The 21279-nt window shown below is 46.6% G+C and overlaps 1 protein-coding gene across 3 annotated transcripts in view; it reads right to left on the bottom strand.

The window, feature by feature from the left end:
- URB1 (URB1 ribosome biogenesis factor) overlaps positions 1–21279 on the bottom strand; it is a 78306-nt gene that overhangs the window by 12911 nt on the left and 44116 nt on the right. For all 3 annotated transcript variants that reach the window (XM_086322314.1, XM_086322318.1, XM_086322325.1), the window contains 8 exons: positions 20734–20935; positions 19890–20073; positions 16557–16615; positions 14832–15025; positions 10421–10531; positions 9879–9942; positions 7549–7720; positions 7060–7162 (listed from right to left, as the gene is read on the bottom strand). In XM_086322314.1, coding sequence (XP_086178440.1) covers positions 7060–7162; positions 7549–7720; positions 9879–9942; positions 10421–10531; positions 14832–15025; positions 16557–16615; positions 19890–20073; positions 20734–20935 — 1089 coding nt within the window. The remainder of the gene's footprint in view (positions 1–7059; positions 7163–7548; positions 7721–9878; positions 9943–10420; positions 10532–14831; positions 15026–16556; positions 16616–19889; positions 20074–20733; positions 20936–21279) is intronic.

Here is a 21279-nt window from a genome sequence, read left to right on the forward strand (position 1 = left end):
AGCTGAACAACATTTCACAAGAATACCAAAATACCCAGCCCCAAAGGAGGTAAAACTCACAATGTCTGGCTTCCAGTAAAAACTGCCAGACAGTCAAACAAGCAGGAACATGGCCCATTGTGAAGAGAAAAACTTACTATTTGGAAATGACTTGTAAATGACACAGATAACAGAATTAGTAGACAAAGACATTTATAAAGTTAGCAGCACTGAATTCTACATGCTCAGGAAACCAGAGGATGGACTTCCCTTGTGGTTCAGTGGTAAAGAATCTGCCTGGGAGATGCAGGTTCAATCCCTGGTCTGGGAAAATCCCACTTGCCTTGGAGCAACTAAGTCCGTGGGCCACAACTAATGAGCCTGTGCTCTAGAGCCCGGGAACTACAGCAACTGAGCCTGCACGCCACAACTAGAGAAAAGGCCGTGCAGCCATGAAGACCCAGCACAGCTAAAAATATACAAATAAATGAAAAGAAGCTAGAGGAAAGACTGGGTGTGTTAAGTAGAGACATGGAAGATAAGAAAATCCTAGTCAGGCTTCTAGAGATAAATTTTAAATTTCTGAAATGAAAAATGCACTGGATGAATTGTTGACAGCGTAAACTGGTGCAGTCACTAAGAAGAACAGAATGGAGGTTTCTTTAAACAATTAAAAATAGAGCTAACATATGCTTCGGTAATCCCACTCCTGGGCGTGTATCTGCAGACAACCGTAATTGGAAAAGATACACGCACCCTAACGTTCACTGCAGCACTACTCACAGTAACTAAGACGTGGAAGCAACCTGAATGCCCATCCACAGAGGAACGCATAAAGAAGATGCGGTGCATTTATACAATGGAATATTACTCAGCCATAAAAAAGAACAAAATGCCCCTTGCAGCAACATGGAGATGAATTTAGAGATTATCATACCAACCAAAGTAAGCCCGAGAGAGAGAAATAACATATGATATTGCCTATATGTGGAATCTTTAAAAAAAAAAAAAAAAAGAACTTCTTTATGGTTACCAAAGGACCAGGGAGGAGAAATAAATTAGGAGTATGGAATTAACATACATGCATTACTATATGAGGGAAAAAAGGCCTACCTTATAGCCCAAAGAACTATACTCAATATTTTGTAATAACCTATAAGGGAAAAGAATAGATATATTGTTGTATAACTGAATCATTTTGCTGTATACCTAAAGCTAACACAACATTGTAAATTAACTATACTTCAACAAAACAAACAAAAAAATGTACTAGATAAGCTGATCAGAAGATTAGACACTGCAGAAAAAAAAATCTGTGAACTTGAAGACACAACAGAATTTAACCAGACTGAAACACAGAGAGAAAAAAGAATTCTAAAACCATGAGCATTTGTGGGACAATTTCAAGCAGGCTAATACATGTGGAAGTGGAGTCCCTGAAAATGAAGAAATAATGGCCAAAACTCTTCCAAATTTGAAAAACTACAAACCTACAGGGCCAAAACAGTCCAAAAAATAAAATAAAATAAAATTATACCCAAGTTTATCATAATCAAATTGCTTGAAAACAATGATTAAAAAAATCTTAGAGGTAGTCTCAAAACATAGACAGGAGCAAAGATAAGAATGGCAGCAGATTTCCTGTTAGAAACAATGCAATCTAGAATCAAGGCATCAACATCTTTAACATACATAAGAAAAAAACTTGTCAACCTAGAACTTTATACCCCATGAAAATCTTTCAGAAGTTAAGACGTTTTAAAAGTTGAAAGAATGGATCACCGACAGCCATAAACTTCAAGAATTCTTAAAACAAGTGTTTTGGGAAGAAGGAAAATGATAGAATATGGAAATTAAAGAATGAAGAGAACACGAAATGATAACTATGGGATAAACAAAAATATTTAAATCCCTTTAAAAGGTAATTGACAGTTTGAAGCAAAAATAACCACATATTGTGAGATCTTTAACATATGGATGGAAAATTTATGATACTTATAGCATGAAAGCCAGGAGGGGAAAGAGAGATACTATTCTAAGATGCTTCTACTATCCATGAAGGGGTATAATGGCACTTGAAGGTAAACCACAATACATTGAATATGTATATAATAAACCTTAAAGCAACCAACACACACACACACGTACATACACTCACAAGCACACAAACTACTGCTAAAAGTCAATAAATGAAGTGGAATCAGATCAATAATCAACATTAAATGGTATTTACATTCCAATTAAAAAGCAATGGTTCATGGCAAATAGATGGGGGGGAAAAAAAGGAAACAGTGACAGACTTTATTTTTTTGGGCCCCAAAATCACTGTGGATGGTGACTGCAGCCATAAAATTAAAAGACACGACGGAGACTGAATAACAGTAACATGGTCAGACTAGATGAAGAAACAAAACCCAGTGTCTGCTGTCTACAAGAAACCACTTTTAATCTCAAGATGCAGATTTTAACTAACAGGATGGAGCAGCGATCATTTTGAAACATATAGAAACATCAAATCATTATGTTATGCACCAGGAACTAATAATGCTGTAGGTCAACTATAGTTGAAAAACAACAAACAAACAAACCCAGAGGAGAAGAGATCAGATTTGTGGCTACCAGACGCCAAGGGACAGGAGGGAAAAGTGATGAAGGGAGTCAAAACATACAAACTCCCAACTATAATAAATAAGTACTAGGGATATAATGCACAATACAATAAATTTAATTAACACTATTGTATGCTATATATCAAGTGGGTAAGAGAGTAAATGCTGAGTTCTCAGCACAAGGAAAACATTTTAAAATATTTCTTTAATTTTATTGTATATGAGGTGTTGGATGCTCACTCAACTGACTGCCGTAATCATTTCATGATGTGTGTTAAGTCAAATCACTATGCTGAATATCTTAAATTTATACAGTGCTGATGTCAATTATATCTCAGTAAAACTGGAAGGAAAAAAAAGTAAAAGGAAAAAGAATAATTAGAAGACTCTTCTGCTCTAACAGCTTACAGACTAACTTTTCTCATTTCTAACAAGTGACCACTTCTGATGGGAGGGGGGAAAATTTACAAAAGCTTTACAAAGCATCAAACTGAGGGATAAAATTATACTATTTTGGGGAAGATGAGTTATATTTAAGATACACCTACATACCTATTGATCCATAATAAAAACACATAAATAGAATAAGTTTGGGAAAGAGAACATTCTAAACAGTATTTTAGTATTTAGCAGTAATCACGGACACTTTAAAGACAAAAGGATTTTCCATATGTCCATGAGGAAAAGTCAATTTCATGTTCTGTGGGATCTGTTATCCTCTGGAAGTCTTGGCTTTGTAAAACGTATGGAAAAGAGCTGCCCCTTGACAAATGAAAATATAAAGGTGATCAAAAAACAGAAATACCAGTCATTTTGTTTAAGAACCTCAAAAATAGCAATTTCCCCTGGTGACAACAAATTTGTCCTGGCTTAATCAGGACAGTTATCAAGGATTAAAATGCAAAGCAGTCCACGTTTTAAGGGGTCCAGTGGCAGCGCAGTGGTGCCGTCAGAGCCTCAGCCTCCTCACACCTCCTCTCACACCATCTCCTAGAGGCGGCCTGGCCAGGAAGGCGAGTCCCAGGGAGGGTCCACCGAGGCCCTGTCCACGGCCCTAGAGAGAACCGCACAGGGGCCTCCCTGTTCTGTTAAACAGCAACTGAAGGGCTCGGCCTGGTTCTCCTGAGGACAAGCATTTGCTGTGCGAGCATTTGTCACTGCCATGGCAAAAGGCTGGCCCTGCTTCTCAGCCAAGGACTCAAAGGAGAGAAGCAGCAAGGTTAAGGAGACAGGTTCCCATTTTCAGCAAAGGGTTGGCACGCAACGCTGAGACTGGTGCTCTCAAGCCTGGCCACCACACCAAAAACCAACCACACACCCAATTTAGGATTACAAAATGTTCGGCAACACTTGGACCCTAGTGCCACCTCAGGAAACAAAAACATGCGTGAAAAACTCCTGCCACACGCGGCATGGATGAACCTCACAAATGCAATGTGGGTAAATGGAGCTTCTACAAAAGAGAGTGTTTAATGTCATTTAAATAAACTTCAAATGTAGGACACTGGCCCCTACTGAGGGGGAAGGCCCCTACTGAGGCCCCCCTGGCCAGCAAGGGGCCTGGGGGGCTGTGGACTATGTTCTGTTCCTTGATCTGACTGGGGGTTTCCCCCCCAACTCATACATGCATAATACGACCTGTATGGGTTTCTATATATCACACTTCAATAAAAGTTTATTTAAAACATTGTTCATGGTCACTTATCCACCAGGGCAAAAGTAAATGCAATAATAACTTAAAAAAAATAACAATATGAAAAAAAGATTGATGACTTAATTCAACCACAATAAGCCTTTGGCCATTATAAATGCTGCTCACAGACTTCTGTTTTATTCAGCTTGTCCCTTTACCGCTAGTTTTCCCCTCCTGATGAATTCATATGCTTCCCTTTATCAGATGATAAACATTTGTTTAAAATATTCTGCTTCCATTTTGTTGTTGTTGTTGTTGTTCTGGATTATAAGCAAGTAGCCCAGAGCAAAATGTAACGACCTAGTTTTTCTTGGTGTGCTTGGTTTGCATTTCTATTTGCCTATCTATTTCTACACTTTTTTAAAAATTCTACTTTCATGTGAATGATCGTAGTGTAACCGGTATTTTAAGCTAGCGCAAATCCTTTCTGGTAGACATGATCTGCAAATGTTATAACAATAAAATGTAAAATGGGCTGTATTTCCCTAACGTGAAAGAACATTTACTAGTTACCTCTCTTCACAAAAGGCCTTTCAGATCCTGTCCTTCCCCTACCCTCCTTTGCCCCAAAAGGGCAATATTCAAGATCCTGAGAACAACAGTCCTGATTTTACTATTTCTCTATTAAAGTGTTTTCCAAGCCTCTACCTTCTGCCTCCTAAATGCTCTACTGAAAATTAGGGCAACAGACTAAATGACTTGCAGTAATTCACTGAAGTTGCATCATATTTTTAGACTGTGGAAAATCTATTTTCATATTTGATGAGAAACAGACTTAGCCGGCACAGCCAAAGCATGGGGGAATCAAAGAGCGTAGTAGACATGGCTCCCCAGTTACTGGTAATAGTCACCGCTGGCCATCATCATCACTTGACATGCACACTTGCTCTCTTGCAAAGAAGATTCGGCTCAGCCACAGAACCTGGTGACCAAGGCAGGGGTTTGCTCTGAGAACACAGCCCTCTCATTCTTCTGTGAGGAACTGAAGGGCAGTGGTGGAGGATCAGCAAATCTGGTCGCAAGGAGCAACATTTGAGTATAAAAAGATGTCAAGTTTAGGAAATTCCCCAGTGGTCCAGGGGTTACAGACTCAGACCTTTCACTGCGTGGGCCCAGGGTTCAAACCCTAGGCGGGGAACTAAGATCCCACAAGCTGCATGGCCGGGGGTGGGGGAGGGCGGCAGAGAAGAGATATCAAGTTTAAAAAAGGAGAACATAAGAGTGATCAGTGAGGCATGGTCTCTCAGGGCACCTAACCTATGCGGCCGTGGCAACCAGGAGGTAGATGTCAGGGACCCTCTCAGGCAGCACAATGACTGGTCCCCACAATGCATCAGAGGGAGCCTAACACAGCAGATGGATGAGGCTCCCGCTTGGGGCCACGTGAAGAGTGGTAACGACCATGCCTGCCCTCCCAGCCAGGAAGTGTCAGTGCAGGGGAGCCGGGACTCCCCTGGCTGGTGGTCACTGGGAGAAGGGATGAGGAGGAGAGATGGTGGATTGACAAATGGGGGGCTGGATCAGAACATCTGCAGGCAAACCAACGTGGCTGGACCTACACTCCACACCTTATACACAAATTAACTCAAAAGAGGCCACAGACTCAAATATAAAGGCTAAAACAATGAAACTTTCAGAAATAAACATTGGAGAAATTCTTTGGGATGGAGGGATGGGCAAAGAGTTCTTAAGACTTGACACCAAAAGCTTGACCCATAAAAGGGAAAACAGATAAACTAGACCTCATCAAAACTGAAGACTTCTGCTCTTTGAAGAAGAGTGTTAAGAAGGTGAAAAGATAAGCTTACACACTGGGAGAAAATATTTGCAAACCACATATCAAACAAAGGACTCATACCTACAATATATAAAGAACCCTCAAGACCCAACAGTAAAAACAAATAAAACCCATCAGGATAAATGGGCAAAAGACATGAATTGACATTTCACCAAAAAAGATTATAGATGGCAAGTAAGTCATAAGATGTTCAACATCATTAGCTATTAGGAAAATGCAAATACACACCATACTGAGATAGCATTACACACCAATTGTTGACAAAATGCCCCACAGCAGCAGACCCGACCAGCTTGGGAATCAGACCCCCGTCTTCACCAGTGTGCACCTGGACATGTTTCTGTTCTTTCTCTCTCCCCAACCCATTTACCTGCGAAGATTCCCACCCTCAGAGTAGCAGATACAAAAGGCCATTTCACAGATATACTTAAACCAAGAGAAAGCCAACCTTAGCAGGCTCTCACTCGTTGTCAAAGACAAAATCTCTCATTTCAGTGAGAACTCAGAACTCTTGCCATTACAATTAGGAAAACATGAAAGACACACCCAGATTTTTAAATTATAATTAAAAACAACAACAATCGTGTATTCAAAACATTAACTGTTACTTTGCTGAAAATCAATGGAAGGAAAAAGGTGAGAAGGCAGTTGAAGATCCTTCAAGAATTATTTTCAAGATTCAGGTCCTAATCTGGTAATTATGCGGGATTCCCAGGTGGCACAACAGTAAAGAATTTGCTGGCCAATGAGACAGACACAGGAGACGCAGGTTCAATCCCTGATCAGGAAGACCCTCTGGAGGAGGAAATGGCAACCCACTCTAGTCTTCTTGCCTGGGGAATCCCATGGACAGAGGAGCCTGGTGGGTTACAGTCGACGGGGTTGCCAAGATTCAGACATGACTGAGTGACTAGGCACACGCACTGGTAATTATGGTAAAAATTATGACCCCTCCACCCACTCTGGAAGACTGCAGTTACCTGGCCTGGTCAGTTCACTGAAGAGATGAAGGAGGAAACAGGGGTCATAAAGGTCCCCGAGATCCACCGTGCTCCGGTCTCTAAATATCGGCTCCTGTGCGTCCTGAAACAGCCCGAGACAGACAGAAATGTGCAGGTCAGCCTCGTAAATGTGACCCCACGTGGATGTTTGCCCACTATCACTCAGAGTTCAAATTATTTTGAATATTCAAGTGTACTAAAAAAATGTTTCTATACAAAACAACAAACAGCTTGTACGTGAAATGATACCTTTGATATTTGCTTTGTGGAAAGAAGTTATAAATGAAGTTAAGTGTGGCCAGTGCTGACAACTGATGAAGCTGGCTTATGGGTATATGGGTTCTGTCTCTATACCTTTGTAAATGGTTCCAGTTTTACTTATAAAAAGTCAACAAATCACAAGCAAAACAGCGCTCATATTTCACAGCGGCTAAAGCCGGATGGCTCCGCCCCGGGGCCCCCCAGCACCTCGGGGGGCAGCAGCCTCCGGTTCTGGGGGAAGTGGAGGATGGTCTTCATCATGCGGTCGCGATCCAGCAGGCGGAGGATGTCCCCGACGCTCGGTTGCTGCCATAGCGACTTGCCCAGGCTCCGGCACGTCTTCTGATGCTCCACGGCAGCTGGGCCCCACAGCAGTACCCTAGAGCCAGCGGTCACAGAGGTGATGATGGTGGAGACCACCGTGGGCAGCTTTGTTGGGCAGCTGACATGCCAGGTGTAAGATGTTCTATCCCCATCATAACGTAGGGGGAGGTGGGAGTGATGGAGAGGCTGATGACAATAAGGGTGGGGGTGACACTGTTGGAGATGACGGAGGCCAACGCTTGTGGAGGAGCTATGATGTGCCAGGCCCTCGTCTAAGTCTGTGTATTAATCCACTTAATCTGCACAAGAATCCTGTAAGTGAAAGTTGCTCAGTCATGTCTGACTCTGTGCAACCCCATAGACTATACAGTCCATGGAATTCTCCAGGTCAGAATACTGGAGTGGGTAGCTGTTCCCTTCTCCAAGGGATCTTCCCAATTCCAAGGATTGAACCAGGGTCTCCTGCCTTGCAGGCGGATTCTTTACCAACTGAGCTATGAGGGGGGCCCAAGAATCCCATGAGGTAGGTACTATTATCATCCGTATTGGGGGAAAAGAGACACAGAGAAGATCTGGGAAGTTGGTCAGCTGGTCTCCTGCCCAGCTGGTAAGTGGCAGAGCAGGAATTCAAATCTGGAGAGTCCAGGCTGGACACAGTGGCAGAATCCTGGCAGTTCGACGATGCTCTACTTATATAAACCCTTCCCCGTTCCCACACAGCCGTGAGCAGACCAGGTGCGCTCACACAGCCTGTGAGCCATCCCCACCTCTGCTGCTAAGTCACTTCAGTCGTGTCCGACTCTGTGCGACCCCATAGACGGCAGCCCACCAGGCTCCCCCATCCCTGGGATTCTCCAGGCAAGAACACTGGAGTGGGTTGCCATTTCCTTCTCCAATGCATGAAAGGGAAAAGTGAAAGTGAAGTCACTCAGTTGTGTCCGAGCCTCAGCGACCCCATGGACTGCAGCCTTCCAGGCTCCTCCATCCATGGGATTTTTCCAGGCAAGAGTACTGGAGTGGGGTGCCATTGCCTTCTCCGTCCCCACCTCTAGGGTCCCCCATTTCCACTTTTCACACCACCGGTTGCGATGGAAACTGCCCAGTGAGGTCACCTTGCCTTCCTCCTGGAAAGTGACCTAACCCATTTGAACCCGGGGGCACCCCTGTGGACTTTGTGACCCGAGACGGGTTTTCTGATGCCGAGGGGTGGATGGGTGGACGGCTCGCTTGTCCTCGTGAGTGAAACCACTCCTATTTTCTCTCTTCTCCCTCATGTACCCAGGGGCTGTTTAGTTCAGAAAGAATACAACTGATACAGCACCAACTGCAAGGCTAGCAAGAGGGTGAGGCTGTGGGGTTGAGGGAAGGAGAGAGAATGTTTATTCACGACCTGGGTGCTCTGAAGATGCAGAAAAGGGTTTTTTTTAAACTGTTTGTTGTCTTTTTTTGGGAGGGGGATGGGCAGTGGGGGTGGTTAATACATCTTTAATCTTCAAAAAAAAAGTATTCTAGAAGGGAAATATTTTTCCCCTTCCCTGCAGAGTTCTCCTGAACTATTTTTCTTGGCCCAGTCAGCTAACTTCCTGTCTCAGTACACAGAGCTCTTCCTTTGTACTGGGCAGAGGCTGGGGTGCTGGTCTCAAACTAAGGAGACAAGAGACCAGGGCAGCGAAAGAGGACCTCAGACGCTGTCTACGAACAGCTGAGCCCCAGGCCCTGGGGAGCTGGGCTCAAAGCTGTGCTGGCCAAGGAGCAAGCAGCCCCTGGGAACCCGGGAGAGACAGACAGACACAGACAGACACAGAGAGAAAGACTGAAAGAAAAGAGACAGACACAGCACACGTGCACACACACAGACAGGGAGGAGAGTGGAATAAACACCCAGCCAGCACGCCCCACTCCTCCCCACACCCATACCCAAGTCCCTCCCACCTAAAGGCCAGCACGAGGCGAAAAGCGTTCAGAAAAATCAGCTAAACGACCCCTGAGTCGGGAGGGAGACACACACGGTCGGCCAGCGGGGCGCCCGGGGCACACAGGCCCGGCCGTCGGTGGCCGTCCTCACGGGCAGAGGGCAGAGCAGGCCCGCTGGCGCTGCAGAGCGAGCAGAGGGGTCCCCCGCCCGCGTTTACCCCCGAGGCTGGCCCAGGTGTGGAGCGCCCTGTGCAGGGCCTTCAAGGTCTGCTGCTTGAAGTCGCCAGCCCAGCACCCACCTGAAGCTGACAAGGCTGTGGTTGTTCTGTTCATAGGCCCGGAGGAGAAGTAAGATCTTCTGGTCTGAAATCAGTTGAGGGTCAGTTTACAAAGCCTCCTGGTGGCTCTCCTCGAGGCCTCCCATATACTTCTGGCAACAGCAGCAGGTGCCCATACCCTGAAGCCACACCCCCTGGTCCCTGTGGCCCCAGGTCACAGCACTCTGTCCCCACATTCCTGGGCCCCATCCCTCGATCCCGACACTCTCCTGAGTCACAGCACCCTGTCCCACACCCCCAGGTCCCACCCCTGGTCCTCACACTCTCCTGAGTCACAGCGCCCTGTCCCACACCCCCAGGTCCCACCCCGGTCCCCACACTCTCCTGAGTCACAGCGCCCTGTCCCACAGCCCCACGTCCCACCCCCTGGTCCCCACACCCTCCTGGGTCCCACCCCCGGTACCCACACCCTCCTGGGTCCCACCCCCCGTCCCCACACTCTCCTGGGTCCCACCCCCGGTCCCCACACCCTCCTGTGTCCCACCCACCGTCCCCACACTCACCCAGGATGCTGAGTGAGGCACCATAGGCCCCGAGGAGCACTGGGAAGTGGCTGTTTGCACACACAGAGGGGCACAGCCGCACCACCACCGCCATCAGGTCCACCAGCGCTTCTGGAAGAAAACACCACGGAGCTGCCCAGCAGTGCAGGGCTGCGCAGGTGCAGAGTCCCAGCGGAAGAGGAAGTGCTTCTGGGAACATAAATGCTTGAGATACCCTTCTTTGGACAACACCAGGCTGAGAACCGCACCTAGTTCTTCCCTACATTTTCACTGTTTTTTTTTTTTTTTAAATAAAAGCACCTTAATAACCATCTCTCTCCCTAGGTCTTTGGTACCAGCCTCTCCTCAGTCTCCTCCCAAACTCTGAGCCAACAGATTTAAAAACCTAAACCTTTTTCTCCATGATTATGTTACCAAAATCTCTAGTATTTCTACTCTTGCTTGAAAAGGGGGAGAGCCTTTTGACTTTTCTCTACTGACTACAGTAGGACAGTATGAAAAGGCAAAATGATAGGACACTGAAAGAGGAGCTCCCCAAGTCAGTAGGTGCCCAATATGGTACTGGAGATCAATGGAGAAATGACTCCAGAAAGAACGAAGGGATGGAGCCAAAGCAAAAACAACACCCAGTTGTGGATGGGACTGGTGATAGAAGCAAGGTCCGATGCTCTAAAGAGCAATATTGCATAGGAACCTGGAATGTCAGGTCCATGAATCAAGGCAAACTGGAAGTGGTCAAACAGGAGGTGGCAAGAGTGAACGTCGACATTCTAGGAATCAGCGAACTAAAATGGACGGGAATGGGTGAATTTAACTCAGATGACCATTATATCTACTACTGCGGGCAAGAATCCCTCAGAAGAAATGGAGTAGCCATCATGGTCAACAAAAGAGTCTGAAATGCAGTACTTGGATGCAAGCTCAAAAACGACAGAATGATCTCTGTTCATTTCCAAGGCAAACCATTCAATATCACAGTAATCCAAGTCTATGCCCCAACGAGTAATGCTGAAGAAGCTAAAGTTGAACGGTTCTATGAAGACCTACAAGACCTTTTAGAACTAACACCCAAAAAAGATGTCCTTTTCATTATAGGGGACTGGAACGCAAAAGTAGGAAGTCAAGAAACACCTGGAGTAACAGGCAAATTTGGCCTTGGAATACGGAATGAAGCAGGGCAAAGGCTAATAGAATTTTGCCAAGAGAATGCACTGGTCATAGCAAACACCCTCTTACAACAATATAAGAGAAGACTTTACACATGGACATCACCAGATGGTCAACACCAAAATCAGACTGATTATATTCTTTGCAGCCAAAGATGGAGAAGCTCTATAGTCAGCAAAAACAAGATTGAGAGCTGACTGTGGCTCAGATCATGAACTCCTTATTGCCAAATTCAGACTTAAATTGAAGAAAGTAGGGAAAACCACTAGACCATTCAGGTATGACCTAAATCAAATCCCTTATGATTATACAGTGGAAGTGAGAAATAGATTTAAGGGCCTAGATCTGATAGATAGAGTGCCTGATGATCTATGGACGGAGGTTTGTGACATTGTACAGAAGACAGGGATCAAGACCATCCCCATGAAAAAGAAATGCAAAAAAGCAAAATGGCTGTCTGGGGAAGCCTTACAAATAGCTGTGAAAAGAAGAGAAGCAAAAAGCAAAGGAGAAAAGGAAAGACAGAAGCATCTGAATGCAGAGTTCCAAAGAATAGCAAGAAGAGATAAGAAAGCCTTCTTCAGCGATCAATGCAAACAAATAGAGGAAAACAACAGAATGGGAAAGACTAGAGATCTCTTCAAGAAAATTAGAGATACCAAGGGAACATTTCATGCAAAGATGGGCTCGATAAAGGACAGAAATGGTATGGCCCTAACAGAAGCAGAAGATATTAAGAAGACGTGGCAAGAATACACAGAAGAACTGTACTAAAAAGATCTTCACGACCAAGATAATCATGATGGTGTGATCACTCACCTAGAGCCAGACATCCTGGAATGTGAAGTCAAGTGGGCCTTAGAAAGCATCACTACAAACAAAGCTAGTGGAGGTGATGGAATTCCAGTTGAGGTATTTCAAATCCTGAAAGACGATGCTGCAAAAGTGCTGCACTCAATATGCCAGCAAATTTGGAAAACTCGGCAGTGGCCATGGGACTGGAAAAGGTCAGTTTTCATTCCAATCCCAAAGAAAGGCAATGTCAAAGAATGCTCAAACTACCGCACAATTGCACTCATCTCACACGCTAGTAAAGTAATGCTCAAAATTCTCCAAGCCAGGCTTCAGCAATATGTGAACCGTTAGCTTCCAGATGTTCAAGCTGGATTTAGAAAAGGCAGAGGAACCAGAGATCAAATTGCCAACATCTGCTGGATCATCAAAAAAGCAAGAGAGTTCCAGAAAAACATCTATTTCTGCTTTATTGACTAGGCCAAAGCCTTTGACTGTGTGGATCACAATAAACTGTGGAAAATTCTGAAAGAGATGGGAATACCAGACCACCTGATCTGCCTCTTGAGAAACCTGTATGCAGGTCAGGAAGCAACTGGACATGGAACAACAGACTGGTTCCAAATAGGAAAAGGAGTTCGTCAAGGCTGTATATTGTCATCCTGCTTATTTAACTTCTATGCAGAGTACATCATGAGAAATGCTGGGCTGGAAGAAGCACAAGCTGGAATCAAGATTGCCGGGAGAAATACCAATAACCTCAGATATGCAGATGACACCACCGTTATGGCAGAAAGAGGAACTAAAAAGCCTCTTGATGAAGGTGAAAGAGGAGAGTGAAAAGTTGGCTTAAAACTCAACATTCAGAAAACTAAGATCATGGCATCTGGTCCCATCACTTCATGGGAAATTGATGGGGAAACAGTGTCAGACTTTATTTTTCTGGGCTTCAAAATCACTGCAGATGGTGATTGCAGCCATGAAATTAAAAGATGCTTACTCCTTGGAAGGAAAGTTATGATCAACCTAGATAGCATATTGAAAAGCAGAGACATTAGTTTGCCAACAAAGGTCCGTCTAGTCAAGGCTATGGTTTTTCCTGTGGTCATGTATGGATGTGAGAGTTGGACTGTGAAGAAAACTGAGCACCGAAGAATTGATGGTTTTGAAGTGTGGTGTTGGAGAAGACTCTTGAGAGTCCCTTGGACTGCAAGGAGATCCAACCAGTCCATTCTAAAGGAGATTGGTTCTGGGTGTTCTTTGGAAGGAATGATGCTAAAGCTGAAACTCCCGTACTTTGGCCACCTCATGCAAAGAGTTGACTCATTGGAAAAGACTCTGATGCTGGGAGGGATTGGGGGCAGGAGGAGAAGGGGACGACAGAGGATGAGATGGCTGGATGGCATTACCGACTCAATGGACGTGGGTTTGGGTGAACTCCAGGAGTTGGTGATGGACAGGGAGGCCTGGCGTACTGCGATTCATGGGGTCTCAAAGAGTTGAACACGACTGAGCGACTGAACTGAACTGAACTAAACACTAGGAACTTGGTAATGGTCCTCTCCAATTCAGCAGTTTATTACAGTTGGCTCTGCAGCGATCTCTCACACTTAGGAGATGTCAACTTGTCTGTGAACAACAGGGTGTGACTTCAGGAGGGCAGGACCCATCAGACCTCTGCCATCTCCCACAGCCTTCACCATGCAAAGTAGGCGCTCAGTGAACTGGCAAGGAAGGAGCCGAAGCTGGGGCTGTAAGAAAGAGGCCCCAGCAGGGACTCATTGCCCTTGATCAACGTTTCAGTCACCACATTAAGACAGCTCACACAGATGAACAGTTTCTCCCCGGTCATACACCCCCTCTTAACTTTCCATAACTCCCAGGTTTTAACACTCGCTCATGATATGGCAGAAGACCTTAAACCTGACTCCTGTAAGCCAGAATAGGCTCTAACAAGAGGTGTGCATTTGCTCTGTGAACCTGAAGTCAGAGGAAACACTTCTAGAGCTTGAATCTCACAGAAACGAAATGTTCAGATCATTGTTGTCGTTTAGTTGCTCAGTCGTGTCTGACTCTTTGCGACCTCGTGGCCTGTAGCCTGCCAGGCTCCTCTGTCCATGGGATTTTCCAGGCAAGAATACTGGAGTGGGCTGCCAGTCCCTTCTCCAGGGCATCTTTCTCCTGCATTGGCAGGAAGATTCGTCACCACTGACCACCTGGGAAGACTTCCATGGGATCTTCCCAGTCCAGGGATCAAACCCGCATCTCCTGCATTGGCAGGTGGACCTTTTATCACTGAGCCACCCGGGAAGCCCACATAAAATGTTTGGATACTGCTTGGGTAACGCTTCCTCAGCTCTGAGAACATGTGGGCGCTTAGCTCCGGTGTACAGCTAGCTTGATGCAATCGGAAAAGAAACTGTCTGGAGTGGGGCGTGGGGTGAGGAGGCACCTCTCACGGGGGTGTCTGCGGGCTCCTCCTCTGTGGTCCTCAGCAGGGTGGGCAGGAACAGGGAGTGCTGGGTGAGCATCATGTGGACCACCGGGAGCTGGGTGAGCTGCGAGCACACGGGGCTTTCCGGGAGATACAACAGCTGCGTGGCGGCACGGAGGGCTTCCAAAAACGCGCGGTCCTGATACCGAAACCTAGGAGGCAAGAAGCAAAGGGGAAACGGCGTCACAAACAATAAGAAGACCTTTTTTTTTCTCAGCATTTTATTAAGGAGATCACCTTTGAGGCCAAAGGTGAGAATCCTAGAGCGCACAGTCATTCACCATCACCCCGACTGCCCGTCGTGCACCGAGCCGGCCCGAGTCACAGGGAGCGCTTCTGAAACCAGGGGCAGGACGGAGCTCGCTTCCCTTCCTGACAGTGCAGACGCCCAGGGAACTTCCTGCTTAGCTGAAATGCCAGGGGGCAGCCTGAATAAAGATGACCCTCAGCCCCCCTGCCAGGGCAGCCTCCTTCCTTCCTTTCAGCTCCTCAAAACACCCCTCTAACGGCTCAGAAGTTCTCGTCTTAAATCCCTTCAGAACCAATGAAGGAAATGATAACATCACACTCTGGAAAAGAAGGTTTCAGTCATATATGAATATTGTTAAGAAGCACTGGGCACTCTGTGAGCATTCTAGAAACACAAAGCAACCGAAGACTCAAAGAAATGTCGCCAGGTCACGAAGGCAAGCCTCGGTTACCATTAACCTCCGACCTGCCTTCACTTATTTTCTTCTTAGTGTTTCTCCGTTTCAGATCGGTGGGTATAATTAGGGAAATGAAAATTAGAGCCACAATGAGACACTGTTTCATGACTACCTGAGTGGCAAAAAGAAAGTCTGACTGCATGAACTGCTGGTGAGCATGTGAGGACAAAATGAGCTTCCACTCTGTGTTACAACAAGAAAACCTTGGGGAACAAACAAAAATCTAGTAAAACTGAAGCTGTGCCCACAGTAAGAGCCAGTGAGTGCCCCCTCGCCCAGAAAAATCTGGCACGCGGGCACAAGGAGACATGAGACATTCACTGTCAGGACGGAAGGGAGGCGGGAAGGAGAGAGGGGAGGCTCCGTCCATCAGCAGGGGACCAGCCAAATGAATGGGGCACAGTCAGAAGACAGAATGCCCCCGGGCAGCGGGAAGGAATGACCGGGATCATCTCACGTACCAACGAGGGTCTCAACAAGGGTCACCCGAAAACTTCTGAGTGCACCAAAGGGACAGTAAATTGATACATCCGTGTACAATGTCAAACACAAAAAACACTGTGGTTTGTCGTCTAGAGATATACTGACATGCAACCAAAGTGTTAAAAACACAAAGGGCCATGACAGAGTCAACCTCAGAACGACGACACTTGGACGAGGGAGGGAAGAGAGTCCATGAGGACAGAGAAAACTGTTGGTCTTTACTACATCTGGGTGCTACTATATTACTCTCTGCACACCTCTGGCTTTTAAAACAATACTTGTTGTTTAAAGTCTGCTTGTCTCACCCTCGTTAGAAGCACATGTGTAACACTGCGCAGGGCGTTTCCCTCCCCAGCACTGCTGTCTCCTCCGCCCCAAATGAGAGCAGCACCAGCTCCACCACCTCCTTTCTGCAATAACAGCTCCGACCCCACCCCGAGCAAAGACACTCACTGCCTTACTGAGCCGCCCCAAGAAAACAAATTCGACTTACTTGAGTCCGGTCTTCACAAATTTCTGCCAATCACCAGGGTCAACTTCATTAAGTGAATTCTAGGAATAAAGTAAGTGAGAAATACATGTAGAATATCTGAATTAACTTAAAATAGAGGACATGGGATTTAAACTACAGCCCTTCAGTAAATATAGACTACAGTTACTGAAGCAATTCACAAAAGCAAGCAGTTCTCTCTTCCTTTGACTTTTTTAAATTGTTATTTCCACTAGTACTTCTGTCATTTTATTAGATACCTATGGTCACCAGTGACCAAAAGGAAATTCCCGAACAGTTCTGTAACTTCCGCTTTGTCCACCACACCAAATAGCACTGACTGATTCGCAACACACACACGGGTGTAGCCACATGTGACTGCTTAAACACAAGAGTGAACATCCACCCAGGGCAAGACCACTCGCCCTAACAGGCCTGTCAGAGGCCCACAGCCCCTGCCGTGGAGACAGTCTCCAAACACGCTCCGTGATGTCACACCACAAGAGTGGCTGCTCTGGCGGGGAGGGGACAGACCAGGAAAAAGCACGAGAGAGCTTTCTGGAATGATGAAAACCCTGGGTAGGACTCTGGGGCGTAGGGGTGTGTACTTGCCAATGGTACACTACACACTTACAATCTTATACTGCACGAGATGAAGGCACACTTTGATTACAAGCAAAGGTCTATGGGGAGGCTATTGATAGCAGGGTGGCTGTGCATGTGTGGGGGTGGGGCACACAGGAACTCGGTACTTCCTGCCCAATGGTGCTCTGAACCTAAATCTGCTCTAAGAACTTTTAGTCTGCTAAAAAGGAGAGAGAGAGAGAGGGAAACAGCAAAGTGGGGGAGGGAGGGAGGTGTGCCCCGAGAACACAAATCTCTACAACGGCATAGCCCCACAACCCCGCCTCCCCAGCTTGGCTCCTTCCAGGTCTCGGGGGTGCTCCTCCTCGCCCCTAGTTCTGCTGTGTTGGGTTCCTATATGTCATAAGTTCACAGTCCTGTAACACAACCCAGTAAGTCTGAAATGCAGGTTATAAACTCCAATACTTTGGCCACCTGATGCGAAGAGCTGACTCATTCGAAAAGACTCTGATGCTGGGAAAGATTGAGGGCGGGAGGAGAAGGGGACGACAGAGGATGAGATGGTTGGATGGCATCACCAATTCAGTGGAGATGAGTTTGAGTAAATTCCGGGAGTTGGGGATGGACAAGGAGGCCTGGCGTGCTGCAGTCAATGAGGTCGCAGAGTCGGACATGACTGAACTGAACTGAACTGAAACTCCTTTAACAGAACTGCTCAGGCACTGCAGCTTGATCTACAACCTATAAACATATTTATCACACTTAAAACCTTCCAGCTGGGGCTCTTCTCCTGAGGATTCCCTTTTAAGTCTCGGGTTCAGCGGTGACACACCAGTCAAAGGCTCTACATTTAACACAACTTTACACCATTCAGTTCAGTTGCTCAGTCATGTCCGATTCTCTGTGACCCCATGGACTGCAACATGCCAGGCCTCCCTGTCTACCACCAACTCCCGGAGCTTGCTCAAACTCATGTCTGTTGAGTTGGTGATACCATCCAACCACCTTATCCCCTGTCATCCCCTTCTCCTCCTGCCTTCAATCTTTCCCAGCATCAGGGTCTTTTCCCACGAGTCAGTTCTTCGCATCAGGTGGCCAAAAGTATTGGAGTTTCACTTCAGCCTCAGTCCTTCCAATGAATATTCAGGACTGATTTCCCTTAGGATGGACTGGTTGGATCTCCTTGCAGTCCAAGGGACTCTCAAGAGTCTTCTGCAACAACACAGTTCAAAAGCATCAATTCTTTGGCACTCAGCTTTCTTTATAGTCCAACTCTCACATCCATGCATGACCACTGGAAAAACCATAGCTTTGACTAGATGGACCTTTGTTTACACCATGGGTTGAGGAAAAACTCACACACTAGCCTTTGGGATGTTAATTATTTCTGTGCAAAAATGTAACACTAAAAATGACAGACAGTGAAGGCCCGAAACAGCTAAATAGTTCCAAATTTTATGAAAACTCCAAACTCACAAAACCAGGAAGCTCACTGAACCCAAAGCACTGAAAACCTGAAGAAAATGACACTAAGGTGTATCATCATCAAATTGTTTAAGCCATGTAAGAGAAAAAAAATCCTCGAAGAAGCTGGGGGGGTGGGAAAGTTGTCATGTACAGAGAAACAGAGACAATAAGGAGAGATCTCTGGACTTCCCTGATAGTGCAGTGGCTAAGAATCCGCCTGCCACTGCAGGGATCACAGGTTCGATTCCTGGTCTGGGGAGATACATGTGCTGCAAGGCCTGTGCACCGCAGCAACTGAGCCTACAAATCGAGACTTCTGAGCCCTCGTGCCCTCGAGCCCACGCTCTGCAACAAGAGAAGCCACCGCAGCAAGAAGCTTGTGACCCGCGTCTAGAGAGTGGCCCCCACTCACTGCCACTATAGAAAAAAACCTGTGCGCAGCAACAAAGATCCAGTGCAGCCAATAAATAATTAATTTTTTTAAACGAGAGGCTTCTCGTCAGAAACAAAGCACACCGGAAGACAGTAAAGCAACACCTCTAAAATGCCTGAAGGAAATGAAAAACTGTTAACCTGGAACCTTGTGCCCAGGGAGACTCTTCCTGACTCATTCTGAGGCCACTGTTGCGCTGGGTCACTCAGTCGTGTCCAACTCTGCGACCCCATGGACTGTAGCCCGCCAGGTTCCTCTGTCCATGGCATTCTCCAGGCAAGGGTACTGGGGTGGGGTGCCATGCCCTCCTCCAGGGGCTCTTCCCAACCCAGGGACTGAACCCAGGTCTCCCACATTGCAGGCCGCTATTACCTGATCTCAAAGCCAGACAAGGATGTTACAAGAAAATAAAATTTTAAGCTTATACGCTTCATGGACAGATATACAAAAATTCTTAATAAAATATCAGCAAATCAAATCCAAGAGTACATAAAAATGGTAATATGTCATGACTGAGTAGGTTTAACCTAGGAATGCAAGGTTGGTTTAATGTTCAAAAATCAATTAATATTATTCAGCTTATTAACAGTCTAACACAAAACCAGATAACCATCTCAGGAAGTGCAACAAAAAAGCATTTTTACAAATCTCAACATCCATTTCTGACACAAGATGGCTCATCATTTCAGAGTTTGCCCTCCACCTGCCTTTCGCCTCTAAGACATGGCCCCTCTTATTCCCTGGTAGGTTGAACTCATGCCCCCAGCTTAAATGTATCTGTAAACCTCGGTTTGTCTATCTCCCTCCTTCCATTATGAATCTAACCAGGGTCCCTAATAAGAGACACCTACCAACAGTTCGTTAAACCTCAGCAGCATTTGCTTCTCCTGATCCTGGGTACCGTCCTCCTGCTGGCCGCCACTGAAGGATGCAATTAGCCACTGCACACAGGCCTTCAGTAGAGTCTTTTTCCAGGCTTGCAGCTCTTCTGCTGACCCTTCCAGGACGGCTGAGACAGCATCAGCCACGACCCAGCTGCAGCAGGAGACAAAAGTCCAGGGTTCGAGGCTTTTGTTATAATCCAACATTACAAAAGGCCACAGAAGACAAACGCCCTGAGTCCTGGTCCCTACAACTAACTCCTCAAGCTCAGAAATCAGAGGCTTCGCCTGCCCCTTACTCAAACTGCAAAGATGTACCAGAACTTTATGATGAGGAGAAACACTATTAACATACCAGAAAAAGGATGTATTGTCCAGACTCTGTCTAATCAAGCTCTCTCAACCTTAGCACTATTGATGTCCGGGGCCGGATAATTCTTTCTCTGGGGGAAGGGCCTGTCCTATGCATTACAGGATATTTAGCTGTACCCTTGGCCTCTATCCTCTGGGAGCCAAAAGCTAGACTCTTCAGTCCCATATCGTGACAACAAAAAAATGTGAGACAATGCCAACTGTCCCCTGGAGTGGGCAAAATCACCCCTCATTGAGGACCACAGCTCTAAGGGACTCAGAACCTTCCACTTATGCACATGGACTCGCTCCAGCCAGGGTGCTATTAAGATGGGTTCTCCAAGGAACTGCCTCCTCACTGCTGACACAACCGCAGGGCAGCAACTTTCACGGTTTCTTAAGCACTACAGGGAAGGGGCAGCTGGGACAGGAAGGGCCATCAGACAGAGCTGAGCTTTCATACCTCGTGTGACTGGCTGGAGTCTGCAGCAAGCTGGGCAAGCGGTCCATGAGGGCACGCAGGTCCTTGGCTCTGGCAAACGGGACCAGCTGGGCCAGGATCTGCTGCGGCAGCCCGGACTCTGGGGGCCCGTCGGCACTGAGAAGCCTGGTCTGCAGCGGCATCCACAGAGCCTTCCTCAAGACAGGAATAACAGCGGAGGAAGCTGGGGCGGAGATGAATGGGAGAGGAGGGTCGGACACCACGGAGCACCAGAGCAAGCTCGGTGCTTTAGGAACCTTGTGACCTGGCTGAGCTTGCACTGGTGGCTCGAGGTGGGACCCTGGCAAGTTTTGATGCCATGGAAACTGACAAACGCTACACATCAGCCTCCCCTGAGAGCTGGATGTTAAAGCATTCAGCAGCACGCCACTGGCCACCTGTCAACGCTCAACGGTCCTCGCAGGGGCCGTTCAGCCCGGGGGCCCCAGCTCACAAGTCATGATGAGACGATGAGCACTCAAGTCCTGAACTCACTCGGGAACAGGAGAGGGGCAGGGAGAACCACAG

The sequence above is a fragment of the Bos grunniens genome, chromosome 1, assembly GCF_055505025.1.
Source record: "Bos grunniens cultivar Pamir isolate PY7600 chromosome 1, Bosgru_T2T1.0, whole genome shotgun sequence".
NCBI classification, from domain to species: domain Eukaryota; kingdom Metazoa; phylum Chordata; class Mammalia; order Artiodactyla; family Bovidae; genus Bos; species Bos grunniens.